The 19,630-nt window shown below is 40.1% G+C and overlaps 1 protein-coding gene across 1 annotated transcript in view; it reads right to left on the bottom strand.

Annotated features, from left to right (window-relative positions):
* Positions 1-593: 593 nt before the first annotated feature.
* Positions 594-19,630, bottom strand: part of LOC130122913 (serine/threonine-protein phosphatase 4 regulatory subunit 3-like) — a 31,061-nt gene continuing 12,024 nt past the window's right edge. Inside the window, exons 10-16 of the mRNA XM_056291986.1 lie at positions 16,639-16,680; positions 15,974-16,132; positions 15,032-15,201; positions 14,738-14,877; positions 6,898-7,046; positions 3,560-3,705; positions 594-3,052 (exon numbers count right to left, since the gene is read on the bottom strand). Coding sequence (XP_056147961.1) covers positions 2,948-3,052; positions 3,560-3,705; positions 6,898-7,046; positions 14,738-14,877; positions 15,032-15,201; positions 15,974-16,132; positions 16,639-16,680 — 911 coding nt within the window. The 3' untranslated portion in view covers positions 594-2,947. The remainder of the gene's footprint in view (positions 3,053-3,559; positions 3,706-6,897; positions 7,047-14,737; positions 14,878-15,031; positions 15,202-15,973; positions 16,133-16,638; positions 16,681-19,630) is intronic.

The raw sequence follows: 19,630 nt of genomic DNA on the forward strand, positions 1-19,630 counted from the left end.
GTGCCATACTTAGCTTGCTCCCACAGCAACCCGACCCCGGAGAAGCGGTTGATGAGATGAGATGAATAGATATGTAAATACCTTGACCGACTAAATGACTTCTGGGGAATGAGCACTGATGAAGATGAAGGTGATGGCTTAGTGATAAAGCTGAAAAAGTGAGTTACTGACAAGCTGTTCATACCTGTTAACACATGAGCTCAAATGCAGTGTGAAGTGCTCATGACAGGCTCTACTTACTTCGAACAACAGTTCATTAGCAAGCCAATGAGGTTATGCTGCAACAAATCAACTGTCTCGTTTTTTTCAAAGATATGAAACATTTCTGAAGGGGCCAGCTATGATAATAAGGTTTATACCAAGGACCAAATAAGTTTCCTGAGGGAAAAGGAAGGTCCTTGGATTAACTGTGCTATTAACTGACTTCTTTATCAATAGGTGGCTTTGTCCAATAAATGTTTTCTAACAAATGACGAAACGGTATCATTACAATGGTGGTGATCAGTACATCCAGGGAACATTTAAACTTAAGGTCCAATTATTGATCAGATTTGACTATTAAAAGGAGGCTAGATTCACAAGTTTTATGCCAGGGTCACATTTAATCTGAAAACTTATCAAATAACAAATGCATACAAATATTACGATTGGAAGATAGTGGTAGTCAATCCGCTTGGTACAAATTCAACATGGGGAAAAAGAGGAAAAAAAAACTGCTACGATCTCCAACAGTGTCAACATGGGGTGGCACTGAGATGGCAGCTGTGGCGGAGAACTGCTAAACACATTTTCTCCCCTCTAGACTCTCAACACGCACATTGGCAATGATGGCAGTGTTACTTGTGCCCTTTTCCAAGCCTTTAAAGTTGACTCTGGCAAGTGAGAGGTTGCTGCATAACTGAGCAATCAGCTTAAAAGTTACAATTCCCTTCATCTGACCATTTCAATGCGTTCTTGTGACGAGACCACGAGAAGATACAAAAATTAGTAAAAACAAAAAAGAAAAACTTAGTTTTAACCCATCACTACAACTGCTCTTTTCTTCCTGACATTGTCAAACCTCTGCTCTTTTAGTTGGAATGTTTGACAAACTGCAGTTTTTATTTAAACACCAGGGCTTAAACCCCCCCCCAAAAAAACCCCCAAAAACAGCCAAACAAGAGAAAAAAGTAATTTATCGCGTGAATGACAATGCTAAAACCCCACTTCTACGTTTTAACACCATCCTGACCTCAAAGAGGACCAACAAAAACTGAAAAGCAAGGGTTGATTACATCTAGATGGTGCTGATCTGGGCCCAAAGTAGAAATTGTCAAGAAACATTTTTTTCAGGAAAGTTGTACTGGGCACCAATGACAAGAACCTACCCCATTCACAGTTGTATCTAAATGAAATGTTTGTACTCTATCGCCAGCAGAGTTACAAGCATGCTTGTGGAGAAAAACCTGGCTAACAAGGCTTCCACATTTCCAACACAAAATAAACCTCAATTTGGAAAACTGTTGGAGAAAAGGTTTAAAGGCTTGACTTGAGACCTGAGTAGTATATGCACTAAAAAGAGCTCTGGGCATACTGACGTCTCAGGTGGGTTACTGTGTTAAAAGATAACTTTTTTTTAAAGATTGAAATACACACAAAACTCCAGACGCCCTCAAAAGGTCGACTGCAAAACCGATTTTACTGCAGTTTTAATACATGTTATTTTCAAAACCAGCATTTGCAACTTGTTTTGCATTTTTACAATGAATCAAATCAATTGGAATAAAAGGGAGAACAGTGACCCCACCTTTTTGTGCAATGACAACAACAAAAAATTACACAGGCTGGTACATCGCTCCCACTTTAAAATCAGATCGGGGCAAATGATTTAAAAAAAAAACAAAAAAACAAAAAAAAACATCTGTACAGTACTTTAACAAAGTAATGAAATACAGAATTCCTGGCTAATGCAGTCCTGTGTGAGAGAATATGTATTATGTCCTGTGTGCGCCTCAGCCGAACTGCTGCCCTGGCTCATAATTTGATTGAGTCCTGCTCCTCTGAAACTGAGCCTCATGTTAACTGCTCTGTCTTCTCCGTGGTACTCTGTCATTCTGTTACTTCTCTTGAAACTCTCACTTTCTCCTTTATTCACCTATGCTAACAAGGTCATCCTTTCCCTGACCAAAACGAGCATTAGTTCTGTGGTGGGAACGACACTGGTTCAGCTAGTCAAGCTTCCTAAAAATTATGATGGCTAGTCCTGCTAGCCTGACTGGCTTGCTGGATAGTTCATGAACTGGCTGGCTCGGGTCCGACTTCCTCCTCTGTCTGTGGAGCTCATTGGTTGACATTTGAGGAGGATGGAAGGGAGGGTTCACAAAAAGAGGACAGTTGAGGTGTGGGGTGTCAAGAGTACAACAGCTTCCACATTCTCATTACTATGGCAAAAAGCTGAGAAGGGAGCCACCATGGCGTTGTGTTGTTACTGTTTCAACCTACGTCTGGTCCACTTGTAGTTAGGTGGTTGAGAAGGGCAGAAGGTCGTTTGTAAAGGAGTTGAGAACGGGGAGGCGTTATGAGGAAAAGGGAGATGTTAGTTAGCAATTGTTATGCAAGTCTCTTGTGGGAGGGAGAGGATGATAACAAGAGCTCTCGGGGTTTCTCGGACAAGGCTTTGAGCTCAGTGGTGGAAGGAGGAGGTTCGGTCGATGGGTTGAAGGAGCAGAAAGATCCATCTTTCTTTCCAACAGTAGGTAAAAGGAAGTCTCCATGTCTTTCCACTGGGGGAAGGAAAGAGAAGCAGAGAGCAAGACGAAGGGTTGGTGTGGGAGCTGGGCTCTGTCTGTCTCCTCAGTGGGATAAGGACAGTTACTGACAGGCGGCACAAGCAGGCCAAGGACCAATGAGACGACCAGAGGAGGGAGGAAGGAGACTCCACGTCTGCCCACAACAAAGAGAGGAAGCCTTAAGAGCCGAGGCGGGGCCGTTTCCTTGGAGACTGTTCTTCCTCCTCATCATCTTCTTCCTCATCTTCATCATCAGGGTAATCTACCAGACCCACCAGACCAGTCTGAGGAAGCAGAAAACAGGAGACAGACAGAGAGAATAAATGTTGATATAAAGATGCAAATAGGTAAAATTCAAACCATTCAGTTGAAAAAGAATGAAAACAGCGGTAGAGGAGCATCTTTAATCTAATTTAAATAATGCTGACTAATACCATTTCTGATCTTTTCAATTCTGATCAAAAATTTCCTTTTTTTGCATTCAGTGCCGCACTAACCAAATGAAAGCAAAATTCACGATCTAATTTCACATGCTACTTGCTTTGCTTAACAGAGAAAAAGCTCTCCAGGAATGATTTTAATAAAAATGACCAAACCCTTAGACTTTCTATTCTAAGAGTTCAACATATTTAAGTATTGGATCATTAAATTGATAGGCAGTATCGATTGCCCTTGCTTTTCTATACCTAACTATACCAATAGCTTCTGACAGACAAACCCAGAGACTGTAAAATGAAGATGGTGCTGGTATGTTTGTTTTGTTGACTTTTGTGAAAAATCTGCACATGTACCTTTACTACTGGTGTGGCAGGCAGTGTAGCTGTCTTGACTGAGGAAGTTGTACTGTTGTTGTTGTTTGGAGGGGTGGGTGGAGAGGTGGGTGGGATTGCAGCAGATTTCCCATTGTTGTTGGCACCGTTGGCTCCATTGGCAGCTCCTGCAGGGACAGAGAAGGCAAAAGTCAAAGCCCACCTTCTACTCTGGGAAGGGCTCTTTCTCCTCTCCCCCTTCAACAAATGAGACGCTGGTTGGTGCATAGTTTCAATATCACCTCATGCAAATCTGTTTTGCACGCTTACCCACTTTTGTGCTACTTGGCGTGTGAGTCTTCCACAGACTCCCTTTGTACCTTAACCTTAAAAAAGTGCTATGTGTGATATTTTTATTTTCCTGAAGCAAATATGACAAGCGTATATCACGTGAGGGCTGAATGGTACAAAGTTAAAGACTCATGGCCCACATACACCCCAGATTTCTGCATTCAATGAAACAAGAACCAGGCCGGTTGAGAAGTTTTTGTTGAAGTTTGACATCTTTTGCCCACAAGAAATCGGCTCATACTCTGTGAATGATACTGATGCATTTAAAATGGCAAGAGGCAGCTATCATGGGTGCATCCATTACCTTTCTATTTAAACACATTAACCTTGTTTTCTTCGATTCGTTAACTACGTTGCTGAAGGATAGAGGTCAGGATTCAGGTAAATTACACGCAGTACCTATAAAACACAACGAAACTGTTTTTTTGCTTGCATTAGTGTTACTCTGTCTTTTCTATAAGGTTCTGGAGACAGTAATTTCTTCTCAATTGATTTCTTTTATGAACACTAATAGTGTTTTTAACAGTTTCAAATCTGGTTTTGGAGCACTTCATAGTATCGAAACAGCTCTAGTTGAGGTCACTAATACCTACTGCTGACTGCAGACAGCTGACTGCTCGATTTTAGTTCTTTTAGACTTAAGTGTTGCCTTTGACACAGTCAATCACAACATCTTCTTACATCGCTTAGAAACTTGGGTTGGCATCAAGGGCTCGACTCTTAGCTTATTATGCTCTTACCTCACCAACAGAACTTTTCTGTTCTGGGTAACTCTACTTGCTCAATGACTCAGTTGAATTGTGGTGTCCCCTCAAGGCTCAGTTCTTGGCCCCCTTCTTGTTTCTATATACATGCTGCCCCTTGGCCAGGTCATTCAAAATCATAATGTGCTTTACGATTTTTATGCTGACGATACTCAAGTTATTCATGCCACTAAAACCCACAGATCCTAGTGCCCTAGCAAATCTCACAACTTGCCTCTGTGACATTAACACTAGAACGACCAAGACGGTCATTATGACTGTTTTGGATTTTCAAAGTTTAAAAAGTTTGTGGGAAAAAAAAAACCATACAGACCTACCGCTACCTGAATGCTCCTAAAAATGCATATATTTGCATTAAAATGAGTTTTAGATCAATTGCACACAAAAAAAAGGCACTGATGACTTTATGACCACAGCTCCTGCCTGCTACATCTGCACTAGAGGCTTTGAACATGGCCCACTCAAGACTCCATGTCCCCAGCCTCCCTTGGGATACACGAGAATGTCTTCTGAGGTGGGAGTTCAATTAACGATCAAAAGAATGAGCCAAAATCACATTCTTGGTGTGAATTCCTGGTGTAAATTAAGACTGTGCAATTAATTATAACAAATTTGCGATCTCCATTAATTTCCCAAAGTGATCTGAATCATAAATGACATTTGGACAACCCATGCATAAAACCAAGCACCCCCTTATTTGCTGTGACCAGTGACATTGTGCCAAAACTAGCGTGCAACATGTAGATACAACAAGTAGATTATGATAGCGCCTTTCACAACATTTTCTTGGAAACTATGTGACCGGCGAAAACTACCAATTCAAACAGCATACAAATAACATGACTTGAAATTGTCATAACACGTATATGCAAAAGTCGACATTCACATAGGAGTTCCCAACCCTTTTGGACTGGTTGGGAGAATCCCAGATTTGACAACATCTCCTGGAATGCAAAACACTGAGTCCAAGAGATGTTTTTTTTTTGTGGCCAATTTAAAAGTGAATGGTGAACGCTGCTCTAAATTCATGCTACTCTCCAACAGTGCAGTTCATTTTCCCATGTAGGTCATAAGCATTGTTTCAATTCCCTAACTTGCTCATCACGAACAAAGCCTCACAGTTGTGACAGCATTAAGGTAATAATTTTGTTTACATTTTATACCTTAAGCTGCCATTATGCACATATTGTATGTTATGTGGAAAAATTTTAAGAATATTAATTATTTTTTTCAAAATGGGTGCGTGAGAATCGTGAACTCAATTCTATGACAGAAACAAAAATGGGATTCCCATTTAATCCAAAATCATGCCCTAATATAAATAAATATATAAATATCCAAATATTGGCCATTCCAAGACTGCAAGGTGTACAGTAACTGATTCTAGATCAGGTAACACTGGGACTCAGTAACATAATAAACCTAGTCTCTCTTTAAAACCCTGAAGGCATCATTTCTAAAAGTTGTTACTTGTTATTTCTTGAAATTTCCCCTCTTAAGTCCATTAACGGTCCCCATTAGAGCCCTGAACAGGACCGTTTTCTTAATCCCACTCCCGCTGGATTTCTGACAATTACTGCCCACTCCCGCAACGTGTGTTACACTCCCGCCCGCTCCCGCAATGTGTGTCTACTCCCACCCGCAGCCATTCTGACCATTCACGTCCTCGCAATAGTTACACTGATTGTGTGGGTTACAGAACATCTTTTACATCAGATTTGCCATATTTAGCAGCTACATTAACAATGTGTTGACTATGTCAACAAAGCCTTTCCCGGCGATGAAGTCATACGGACGAATGTCTCCACAGTGCAACACATTTGTCGATAATATCTTGTTTAATATGTGCAGGAGGGAGAGCTTACTTTGACTGGGGAGAACGGAGCAGGTATGTCACCTCAACCCATAGATGCCAGATTTGTGCCCATTGTAGATCAATTCTTTTGCACATCTGTTGCAACTGACAAAGTCCAGTTCATTTCCATCTTTGTCAGTAACAACAGAAATTGTTTCATGACTGACGTGCCTTGCTTTGCTTTTGTATTTGTAATGATCTGCTTTGATCTTTTTTTCAACTGCATTTATTGAATTCATCCTTCTGGCTAAATCCTGGGACCTGCAGTTTATTTTTTGACTGCCAGCTCCCACCCACAGCAAAGTTAAAACTGCCTGCTCTCATGAGATTTGCGTTAGTTCGCACAGCATCCCAATCCCTATGCAGTCCTCTAGTCTAGTCCACATGCCTCAACATTAAGCGTGGCATACCTTTTTTGGCCTCCATGTACTTGCCGTAGCTGTCAGAAAAGTCATCCTCTGTCCGGCTCTTCTCTACAGCCTCCCCATCATCATCATCTTCATCATCGTTAAACCACATCTCTTCATCCTCATCCAATGACCTAGCATCCCGACGATATCTACAAAAAGTAATATATAAAAAGAAACAAAATTCATGTTGCCACAGAAAAAAATATCGCAGATGTTTGGTTGTAGGGTGAATTTGTACATTTAAAGTCTAATGAAAGTAAATCTTGGGTTTCTTTCGGTATAGGAAGTATGACGACAATTTGTCTGCCATATGATGTTTGCTTATGTTTAATCTTTGACCATGTATGACCTACCATGTTTAACTTTAGTCTATATTGCTTAGATGGATGCTTAACACTGGAACGACCGGGATTTCACTTCTACCTAAAATGACCATGGGCCATCAAAATGATGGTCCATTTCTAAACTCTATATTCTGTCAAGATAAATGCCCAATTGGGATACTAATGCATTGCATATGTTAGTATGTCTGTTAGGAATCGACTGACACCTAAATTAACATTTTAACAACTATAATACTATTTTTAATCAATTTAAACTTCAGAGGGACATGGTCAAACTTGAATAGCAGAATTGAAAAAGTGAAAATATTACCTGAAAAACAAAACGGAAAACACATATTGCTAATCTAACAAACGTAACAAGGCCTATAAAACGTGAAATGTAGAGTAAACGAAGAGTCATTATCCCATGTGCACATTCACTAGTGAGGATGCCTATCTTCCCAGTTAAAAAGATAAGGCCGGAGAATCAGCCAGCAAAGTGGCGATTTGTGCAAGATTTACAAGCAGTAAATGCAGCAGTGCACTTATGGGCACGTGTTGTCCCTAATCCACATACAATACTTTCAAGAGGTCCCACCTGACAGAATGTGGTTTCTGTAGTTGATCTGTCTAATGCATTTTTTTTAGTGTCCCACTGTACCCAGGCTCTCAGTACTGGTTTGCTTTCATGTTTCGGGGTAAAATTTATGTGGACCAGGATGCCACAAGGTTGAGTCCTCATCAGTCTACTCTCAGGTTTTGCATGTAATGCAAGTCTGGAGAATTTAGGTCTTCCAGCAGAGAGCGTGCTGATACAGCATGTTGATGATTTAATGATCTGTTCCTCAACAAAATAAGCTTGTGAGATTGAGACCACTGCATTACTAAAATATCTAGCAGAGCGGGCCAGATAGGTTTTATGACGTCTGTGTTGATAAGAGAGGAGTCAGACAGGGGGGACAAAGGCTGGGTGCACATATGTAAATAATGCATGGCAGTTTGAGGACAGAGTCTTGCCTGCTTAAGTGTTTGTTTCCTTTTTATGCAAAATTGGCACATGGAAAGACCATGCGTCAATGCAGGGATGGTGGGATGGTGGATGCAGTAAACAAACACTGGTTTATGAGAGGCTTCCCAAATTATTCCCAAAAATTTTGTTCAAATGTTTAATTTGTTTGAAAAGTAATGCCGCAAGAGGGCAAACCACACAAGCCTCGAGCCACCCTCCCACTGACCAACCATATGATCACCTGCAGATGGATTTCACAGAACTAACATCATGTGAGGGAAAGAAATACCGTCTTCTGATTGTTGATATGTTTTCTAAATGGGTAGAAGTTTTCCCTACAGGAAAGGCAGATGCCTCCACAGTAGCAAAGGTGTTAGAGAGCTTATTTACCAGATGGGGAATACTACGGCAGATCAGCAGTGATAACGGAACTGAACTCATTTCACAAATAGTGCTAAATTGTCCCTAGGTGGGTTGGTTGGTTGGTTTGTTTTTGTGTTTGTGTTTGTGTTTGTGTGTGTGTGTGTGTGCACGTGCTCTGTGATGGACTGGCGGCCTGTCCAGGATGTCTCCCCGCCTGCCGCCCAATGACTGCTGGAATAGGCTCCAGCATCCCCGCAACCCTGCGAGCAGGGCAAGCAGTTTGGATAATGGATAGATGGACAAATAGTGCTATTAAACAACTTTCAAAAATGTTGGGTATCAATCTGGGGCAACATTATGCGTATCATCCACAGAGTGGTAGAGCAGTTGAGAGAGCCAATGGGACAATCAAAAATAAACTGCTTAAATGTTGTGATGAGACAGGACACACATGGATAAAAGCACTACCGTTAGTGCGAATGGCCAAAAGAGCAAGAGGGAGGGCTACAACAGGTCTGTCGCCTTTTGAAATCCTCACAGGCAGACCCATGAACACTGGAATAGCCCTTCCCCGCAAAAGCAGGTCCTCAGCTCAGACATCATGGAAGATATGTTTAATTATTGTGTGCAGTTAAACAAAATTCTGAGTTCTATTCACACAGGCGAGAGCACTTCCACAGCCAACAGAGGGTCAGCTGCAAGACCTGAAGCCAGGAGATTGGGTGCTGATAAAGGACCTAAAGAGGAAGCACTGGAGGAAGCCTCCGTGGGCAGGACCCCACCTACAGCGGTGAAGGTGGAGGGGAGAGTCAGCTGGACACATGCCAGCCACTGGAAAAAGGTGCCACCACTCAAGATGGAAGTCCAGGGTGAGAGACCCGCTCCACTCACAAACGAAGAAGAGAAGTAGACGTGGCCAGCTCTCACTGACTGAGGTTTAAAACCCTACTGAGAGCCAACGGTTGCTATGTAATAGGGAAAAGCATTATTTTATCTAATGGAGCCTGATAACAATAAGGCACCAATGAGGTACTTTATGGCAATGAGGCCAGTGCCTGAATGCAGGCCCTGGCGTCTTTTTAAGAAAATGGGAGTTTGGTCTCAAGGGAACGATGCGTTGTCTTGGAATAATGAATATTGTGATTTTCGGTCCCATTTTATAGATTTTGGATTTTCAACAAGATAACAATGCTGTAACGACCCCAGTTACATTCTCATCCACCACCTTTCACCCCCCCCCCACAAACAAATTGCTTAACGTGCAGATTACTACAAGAGATCATCCTTCTTGTGCAGGTGAGATACTATATGTGGTAAAGACATTACTAAACCCATGGTAGCCATTCAAACTTTTGAAACCTCTTTTATTCATGTAAGACACTATGATACCTATAGGGGAAATCTGGCTATAACTATGATGAAAAAATGGGTCATCTCTCGTAACTTTACTAATTGTTGTCAACAGTTACCTGCATTGTCTCGATCACCTATGGTAGTTCCAGTACTATTGTCTACAGCAGACTTTAAGGTATCAGCGTTAACCTATTCAACCTCGTCAGTCTTGTGTCTCAGGACTTGCTCATTATGATCGACCCGGTAATAAGGTAGATATAACCTCATTTGCCTTGTAGATATAATCTTATTAGCCTTGTCTGAATTCAATAAAGTATACAGGCCGCATGAGTTAAGCCACGCAGTATTGTGGAAGGTATCTAAATTTAAAACAATGATAAATGAAAGCAATGCTTCAATATCGTGCAGAGTTCCTGGCCGTGCCTGCTAACTGCAGTAACGATATACAACGCAAGCCTCTAAGTAAACCAAAATATAATTATCGTATTGTGGCTGGGGTGAATTCAGCCCCATGGAAATTGCAGATGGGGCTGGAAGTTTTAGGTTTTACTGTATATAATTGCTCTAGGCCTATATTCTCTGGCTTTGACTCAGAACTGTTCATTTGCTTTGCCTACTCTACGTGTGCATGCCCTGCCTGATGTTTCTCTGTGTGTACAGGACCCTAGTTATGAAATCACAGCAGACACTACTCGCTGTTATAGGACAGTTAAGATAACATTCAGTAAGCAACCCGCATTACCTGAGAAAGCCTATTTAATTTGCGGTGATCAGGCTTATAGCTGTTTCTTAAGAGAAACCCACAGTCTTTGTTGCTTTGCATTTTTAGTGCACTTAATCAGACAGGCGTCTGTATCAGGGTTATCACTCCATCACAAAGCCAAACATGCCTTACCAACTGCTCAGCACACATTTGGCATATTGATACCCTTGTACAGTATATATGCAGCCCAGGAAGAGATCGAGTCACTCTCTACAGTGTTACAACATCACATGAACATCTCTACAGCCGCCATTACAGTCACAGCTGGATGCTTAGATGATGTTGGATGCGTAGCAACTGAAAATACGATGGCGTTGGATCTTCTGCTAGCCTAACAGGGTGGTATATGTATGTAAAGTGATCTCTATTGAATGTTGTGCACATTTTACTAGCAATGATGCTAAAATAACCAAATTGAAACATGACATTGAACAAGGGGTAAAAAAAATTGCGTACCTTTTATGGGTGGGATCCCTTTTCCTAAGTGTTTGGCCCCTTGGCATCTGTGAGTGCGTCATTCATTCGTACCCTGATTGTGGGCATTATCTTATTTCTTATTGTTTTCATCATTACTTGCATGATTGGGCTGATCCATACATATTGTAAGGACTGTACTTAATGCTGTACAAGTCAGATATTCTCCAGATCCCTGGGTTCCACCATACTACTGTGTTGATGATGATAATAAAGATTTTTTAGCAAACATCTGTAGTGACCACAATTGATGAGTGGTTTCCCCAGATCCTTTCTTCTCATTTGGAGTTACTGGTTTCTTTTTCTTTTCCTCATGTTAATGCTTACTTAATCTGTACCCAATCTATATATGTGTTATAAACATATCTCCAATTTATTAATCATTGATTGATATTACCGGGGATTATGTTGTGTTTATAGATTAATTTTGAGCATTCACATAGGTTTTTCCCAAATGTCAACTCAGGGTTTTCCGGAATGTCTGTTCAGATAGGGTCGATAACTTCTGAGTCTTTTACTAATTTCCAGTCAAATGTGGGGTGAGATATTTGGCTTGAGAGTACATGGGATAACTATGAAATCTGTCTGACTGGTGAGTTTATATGGAGTGTGTTAATGTAAATCTAATGCATTTAATTTGGCTTACAACTGACAGACAGGCCTCACAGTTATTCTGTGTGAGGTGAATGTTTCCCAGAACGTATATCCATTGTTATGTTTTATTTAATATTTTATTTGGGTTATTTGTTGTGGATTGAAAGTAATCAAAAAGGGGGCTTGTGAAGGCAATTTTCCTGCCATATAATCGTATGTGATATTTGCTTACTTTTAATCTTTGACCATGTATAATCTATACCATGTTTAACTTGAGTCTGTATTGCTTGGATAGATGCTTAAAGTTCACATGTAACAGAACAAAGGTACTGTTATAATGTGTCTTCTCTATGTGAACAAATAAAGGCTTACTGTTAACTGTTTGCTGACAGCAGATGAATGTATGAGAAACTCAAGAGTGTAGCAAAGTCTGTACACAGAAACAGCCTTGGTGGGATGTGAACAGGAAAACATGAGATCAAGGAGGAGATGAACAGACTACCCTATGAGAGACTGTACTGTACTGATTGGCATGCACTTTATCTATGCTTTGTGCATCTGTTCATGAGCATATTAAAGTGTGACAATACTGTAAAGAGATTTTGTCTTGCTCCTTATTTACTGTCAGAGTGGAATTAAATAATTGCCATGACAGAAGCATGTGAGAGACCATTAAATTATTGAATTAGGGTGATTTCACAATAGAGCTTTTGGTACAGACCCTAGTCCGTTTGAGCTGTTAGTTTAGTTTGTTTTGTTGATGTGAAAGCTGTTTCCCGAACTTGGGCGCACACCAAGGGATCGTACCCAAGTCCTCCAAAGAACGGGGATCTGGGGCACGGCTCACATGAAATCCAGTGCGGTTCGCATTTGGTGTGAAAGCTATCCAATCTAAGATCAGGAAGTAAACCCTATTGATGACATGTCATGCCTTGGTAGGTGGGGTCTGAGGATGTCACATAGCACCATGAATATAGCCCGCCTCATTTTAAAATTAGCTGTCCAGTTGGTCAACATATGTTCCCACCACACAGTAGACCGCTGATGCATCCAAATTCTCCTACAATAAATAAATCACTGTTAAATGTGAAATTATTAACAATAGAACAACCGGGATGTCACTCCTACCTAAAATGACCATGGGCCCGATCAAAATGACAGTCGGTTTTTAAACTATATATTCTGTCAAGATAAATACCCAATTGACATATTAATGCATTGCATATGTTAGTATGTCTGTTAGGAAACGACTGAGTCACCAAAATTAACATTTTAACAACTATAATACTATTTTAAACAATTTTAACTTCAGAGAGAGGTCGAACTTGAATAGCAAAATTGAAAAAGGGAAATTACCTGAAAAACAAAACAGAAAACAAATATTGCTAATTTAGCTAATGTAACAAGGCCTATAAAACGTAAAATGTAAAAAAAGAACTAAAAATAAACATTTAAACAGTCCCAAACAATGACCGGAACTACTAAAACTACTAGGACGACCCGCCCACGGTTTTTAAACTCTATATTCTGTCACGATAAATAACCAATTGAGATATTAATGCATTGCATACATTAGTATCTGTTAAGAAATGACTGGCACCACAATTAACATTTTAACAACTTTAATACTATTTTTCTAACAATTTAAAATCACCACTGTCCAACGCCTGTAAATACTGCAACGCCTCAGTGGTAGTCATGGTGCGTCTGAAACAGCGTCTGTAACCAGACACGGTGGTAATAATCAAAAATAAAGTTTATACTATTACTCTGCACTGGAGAGTGCTAGTTTGTTTCTATGACAGAGCAATGAACTTCGCGAAGGAAATGATGTGACCAACACACGTCATAAATAGCGACATGACGCACATGATCACGCGCAAATTACGTGCAGTCATTTTGACCGGTCATAGTCGTTTTAGGTAGAGCTTATCATGACTTTTTTTTTGCGCAATTGATCTAAAACTCATTTTAATACAAATATATGCAATTTTAGAAGCATTCACAGAGCGGCAGGTCTGAATCTTTTTTTTTTCACAACGTTATTAAACTTTGAAAATCCGAAACGGTCATAATGACTGTCTTGGTTGTTCTAGTGTTAATTAACATGCAACGCTAACAATCTTAAATATAGTGACTAGAGGACAGCTACGTAGCAATTTACGCTTGTTGCACCTAAAAACTATTTCAGAAATAATTGCAGGTAGCCAAACTGTTCGCTCATTGCTGTCTGTCTCTGCAAAAACCTCCTTATCTGAGCAGCTCGCATCACTCTCAGAAAGCGGGACACATTTATGGTATAGTGAAAATGCGTGCTGATTCCAAAAAGATGGAATAAAATAACCAAACAATTTTGCCCCCCTTTTTGGGCCGTTGCCTAGAGACATTGGTAAATAAAAGCTACATGTTCCTTATGTGTTCATGACGTAAATGGACCAGGGTTCGCAACCAAATAATGGAATGGGAAAAGAGACCAGTGGGGGCGGGGGGGATAATCACACTCAACGGACCACAGGGATAATCACAAATGGACCACGTGTGAAAACAGCCTCAATTGCCAGTCATTTTAATATCTTAAAACAACAGTGAGCATTTTGTCCCTACAAAGTAAGTCCTAGCCAACTAATTAATACCTGTGTTCACCCAGTCAAGTCTTGCATCTGCCTGCCACCATGAGGCATGACAAAGACCAAGGTGAAAATTTGCTGCGTTGGTTTATGAATACTTTTTTATGAATGTTTGTTATCCACTTATCTGCTAACCTGGGACATTATTATTTTATTTGCTAAATAGGAGGTTTGGGGTTGGGGGGGCTATAAAACAGATGGGAGTTCCCTTTCAGGCAGCAACATAGAGCAGATCATGCTCAATGTTTACTGCTGACAGAGGAATGCCATACTTGAGTCTGGTGTGACTTCAACCCAATTATTTATCCTTGGTCTGACCAATGACCCCACTGACCTGTTGAGTCTCTGATTCTGCCTGTCCTTCTCCTGCTCGTACCGGCCCTTCAGGCCTTTGAAGGTCTGGACGTACTCGATGGATTCAAGTGCTTTGTAGAAATTGTCCACAATGTGAGCTATGAGGGACTTAATGTCCTCCTGGAAAGAGATAAGAGGCATAATAGGAAATGACTTAGCCCTCAATCACCTCTTCATTCCAGTCCCTCCTATTGGACCAGTCCCTATGATCTATGCCAGCCTCACGCGATCTAAATAAAACTTTTTAAATTAGTCAAAGTGTGCAACTACTCACCACTTTAATGAACTCAAAGAGCTCTATAATGGCTGAATTGAGAAGATTGTACCGGGTGCCGTTGTCCAGCAGGGCATTAATAACAGGCTCAAACAGGTTCCCTTTGATGATGTAGCGATTGTAGTACTCATCCTTGAGACCTATGATCCTGCGCATAAAACGCAGGGCACCTTAGGAGGAACAAAAAAAGGACATGTTGGTAAAACACAGGTAAACAACATTGGGTCAAATTTTAAGATTTATAGAAGAACAGTGCTGAAGTACGTTTTTGTTACAAATAAGAAGACTCAGAGTTCTCTCAGGGTTATGTTTCTGTTAACTGTTATGAAGAAAAAAGGGACTGTGCTGACACTTCTAGTTCATTTGCATATTTTGTATATTTCAAATAAATAAATTATATATATAAATATATATATATAAATATAAATATATATAATTCTTTGTTGATTCTTTGTTGGACCACATTAGCATCCAATGAGTGCACGACGCACAAAACAGGCCTGTACCGCAATGTATTAAAACTTTTTTTCCCTGTACCTGTATTGATATTCTGCTCCTCATTAGTTGAGCACTTATAACACCATTGACGGTTTTGGAAAAAAAAAACGCTACATATATATATATATATTTTAATTTATTTATATATTTATAGATATATATTTATATTTACACACACACACACACACACACACACACACACAAAGGTTTTGAGGCTGCTGTCTTGACAATGGACCAAGAGAAAATTAAGCATTACAGCATATGCCTTCATTAACTAGTGCAAAAAACATCCAAACAGTTGGTCTTATAGTATATAGCAGAAAGGACTAAGAGTGGGAAAGACAAATGGCAAAAAAGAAGGAATGACTTAGAGGTATGAATGAAACAGGTAAAGTACAAGTCAACCACACTTGTGTAGACGCTCAGTTCTCCACGTGGACTTACAGAGAGCAAGGAAAGTGTGTTTGGAGTTCATGAGCACCAACACTCTCCTTAGCAGGTCTTTATTCATGATGTAGGTCTTAATGTGGTAGGTGTGGTGCTCCACGCAGAAGGTCAGCAGCTCCAGGATCAATGCCAACAACTGAGCCGTCTGGAAGTTGTCTACACAACCAAACAGGTAAGAGAACTAAAGACACTTTCCAAACATCTTTTAAATGAGTTACTCCTCAAAACACAATTTACAGGGAGGCTGTACAATGCCATGTGTTTCATGTCCTTGGACGTCTGTTGTGATTTTATAGGTTTTTTTGGCCATTCACCAATTCTCACTAGGCTCCACTTTAACCTCCCTTTGCAATAACTTTTTTTTTGTTAAGTCCGTTTTGACCATTTTGAAAATATTTATACAAATAAAGCCGATGTATTTTATTACCAAGCTCATAATAATAATAATTTTTGCATAAGGTGGATGCCATTTCTGTTGTCCACCATTTTTAGACGGTGTGGAAATATACATGATGAATTGTAATTCTCAAGAGTTGTTGTAGAATTAAAATAAATTTGTCCTGGATTTTTATGAGCTATGTAACTTGTAATGCTCTTTTAGTGTGGAAAAGTGAAGTATGTGCCACTTAGTTTTTATGGACATGAAACTAGTTGACACCTACCTGGACACACTGGATTTATCTTAGTTGAGCCCTCCTGTAGATCTGAAAATCAAATCAAATAAAGGAAGGTTAATTACATGATGAAAAAAAATTGTCTTAAGCACAATTCAACAGGACTATTTTCCTGCACAAGGTCTATGAGGTAATTATTATAAAAGACATCTGTGATGTTAATAACCAATTTGCATGGGACAAGAGGATCTCCATAAGTCTCTAAAATTAACGAGATGGGAATGTCTGCTCCATTTGCTCATTGTCGTAACATTAAAAAAAAAGGATCCACGTGTCTTACGTAGCTTCCAGGGCTGATATATTCTTGCTCAGAATAACAAGCATGGCATCAACAATGGCAAAGAAACACCCCTTGATTAGCATTAGCTGGCTACGTCGTGAACATGTATGTATGCATGCTACTGCAATTCCTTAAAGCTTACACAAAAGAGTGCTTTCTTAAACTAAGTTTTATTTTATCCCATTATACTTCCACTTAATGTGCTGGACCAATATTTACAAAGTGGACTAGTGAAGAGAGATGCACAGGCTTCTACGAATGTCTCCATCAAAAAAAAAAAAAAACCAGGGCAAAAATCTGGGAAACTTCTTTCCCCACAGGAAATTATAGAATGTTTACCGACATGTCAAATTCCACAGGATTGCTATAACCAGGGGTTATTTTTACAGGGCATTTAATAGAGTTTGGACCGATGCGATCCAATATCGGTATCGGGTGCTGATAGTGATGTAATTCACTCACTGGATATCAGACTGACATTATCGTTCAACGACTGATCCAGATACCATAGTCTGATGTTTTTATTAATTATAAATATGTAGGAATGCAATTTTTAGCCCATAACCAAAACGGTATATGTAATTTCAGAGAGCATGAAGTATTTTGAGTGTGGGGACATGGAACACAAGCGATTCACTTGCCTGCATACAGAGCAGGAAGCCAAGGATGTAGAAGCCGCTACGGGGGAGGAATAGCATAGAGGCGGGGGGGGGGGGGGGAGGGGTAACGAGGCTGATAAGTGCGGAGGAAACAAGTGAAACCCCACAAAATGTAAACCCGGGGCTTCTAAAACTCCATAGTAATTTAGAGGAAGATAAAATGGCTGTAGATAATGTAGTAACTGTATCAGTGGGACCCAGTGTGTTTGCAGTTAGCGGCACTGCTGCGCACCTAACCTCCCTGGCAGCTGCTGCAGCTGAGCCCGGGCAGTAGGCGCAGAGTGACGGGGAGCAGGCGGCAGTGGACCAACCTGTCACCAAGAGCCAGAAGAAGAAGGATGACGATGAAATGGAGTACAATTCTGACTCAGACGGCAGGGTAACAGATTCCCAGCGACCAACAAGACAACTGTATACTTTGGAGGAAATCAGTGTTTTTTTGGATAATACTTCTGGCAAGTCTGCTAAAGTAATTGATTATTTCCTGGACACAACTAAATTTCGCAAAACTGTCATGGCACTGCAAAAAATTGTAGGTTTTGATTTATTAGATGAAAAAAGCACCATCATTCAAGAAATCATGTCACCACATTTAAGGGGGAAAAAAGCACCTGTTCACAAGAAAGGGAAGGACACTAAAAGACAAAAAACTAAAAATAACTGCAATGAATCACAGGGTGTTATTTTCTCTCTAGCCATCCCATTTGTTTGTTTTTTTCTGATTTTCATCTTTCTTTTCCCTGCAGACTAAGTTTTGGGTCTTTAAACATTAATGGAGGGAGAGGCAGATGAGAGCGGTACTTTTTGATTTTTGCACTCAAACATTTAGATATAATTTTTCTTTAGGAAACACATGGGCATGGGTGGGGATTGGAACTGCACTACAGATTTCACACAGGACAGAACAAGTGAAGAACCACATTTACAATCTTCTATCACTTTATCCAGGTCATTGTCACAATTTGATTTAATTGATGCTTGGAGAATAAAAAATTCAAACACCAGACAGTACACATGGGTAAAGGTTTCAGGGAACAGGGTCAGTTCTGCCAGGCTAGACAGGGTGTACATCACCAGACACCTTAATGCCAGGTTAGTCAGGAGCAGCATATTTCCACTTGGTTTTACAGACCATCATTTGTTGTTTTAGGTATTTCACCATCAAAAAAATCTAAATCTTTCTGGCATTTTAACGTGAAATGACTACTATTTTGGGTAATTTGGAGAGGAAAAAAAAGCAGTTTGACGCTAAGTCAATTAAAACATTAAAGGAATTGGCATAGCAATTTGCACTCCTACACCTGTTTGTAGGTAACGCCTACTTAAACTACAGTTCAAATAAATTTGCTTTGGATTAAATTTCAATTTAATGCATTTTATTTATTTTTTTGCACTTTTAATAAGTGCTGTGTGGTTTACTACCACCTCATGGAACCTTACACATAGTATCAACAACTACAATAATAATAATTATATTCATGAAAAAAGAGCTCTGGTATCGGTAGATATCCAAATTCAGGTATCGGAATCAGAACTGAAAAAAAGTGGATCAATGCATCACTAGCATTTACCAGGTGGTAAAAGATACCGGCATCTTGATGGTTTTGTGTATTTGCAATCCATACTGATGAGTAAAGTAGTCGATTGAAGCAATAAAGTCCTCACTGTGTACCATATTGATAGAGAAATCTGCATTCTCCTGCTCACAGTCCTTCCCACATTGCCTACACATACCAGAATGCACTGGTGTGTAGGCCTTTGTATCATAGTCCATAAAATCCTCTGTGCTAGTGTTGTGGGATGTCATTTCCACCATTGGAAACGTAGCTTCGCCGAGAGAATGAGGATGTTTTTTGAACAGCTTGTTTACAGTAGATTAGGTCATCAGAAACCCTGCAAGGCTGCAGTTTTTACAGCCGACAACTGACGTCAAAGAACGTCACTTGGCGACCAGTAAAAAAACTCAGTTTCACTGCTGCCCCAGAGAGGCAGAAATGATCAGGAACAACTACAGCTGTTTTTCATGTGCTATCTTTGTTGC

The sequence above is a fragment of the Lampris incognitus genome, chromosome 13 (assembly GCF_029633865.1).
Source record: "Lampris incognitus isolate fLamInc1 chromosome 13, fLamInc1.hap2, whole genome shotgun sequence".
Lineage (NCBI taxonomy): Eukaryota > Metazoa > Chordata > Actinopteri > Lampriformes > Lampridae > Lampris > Lampris incognitus.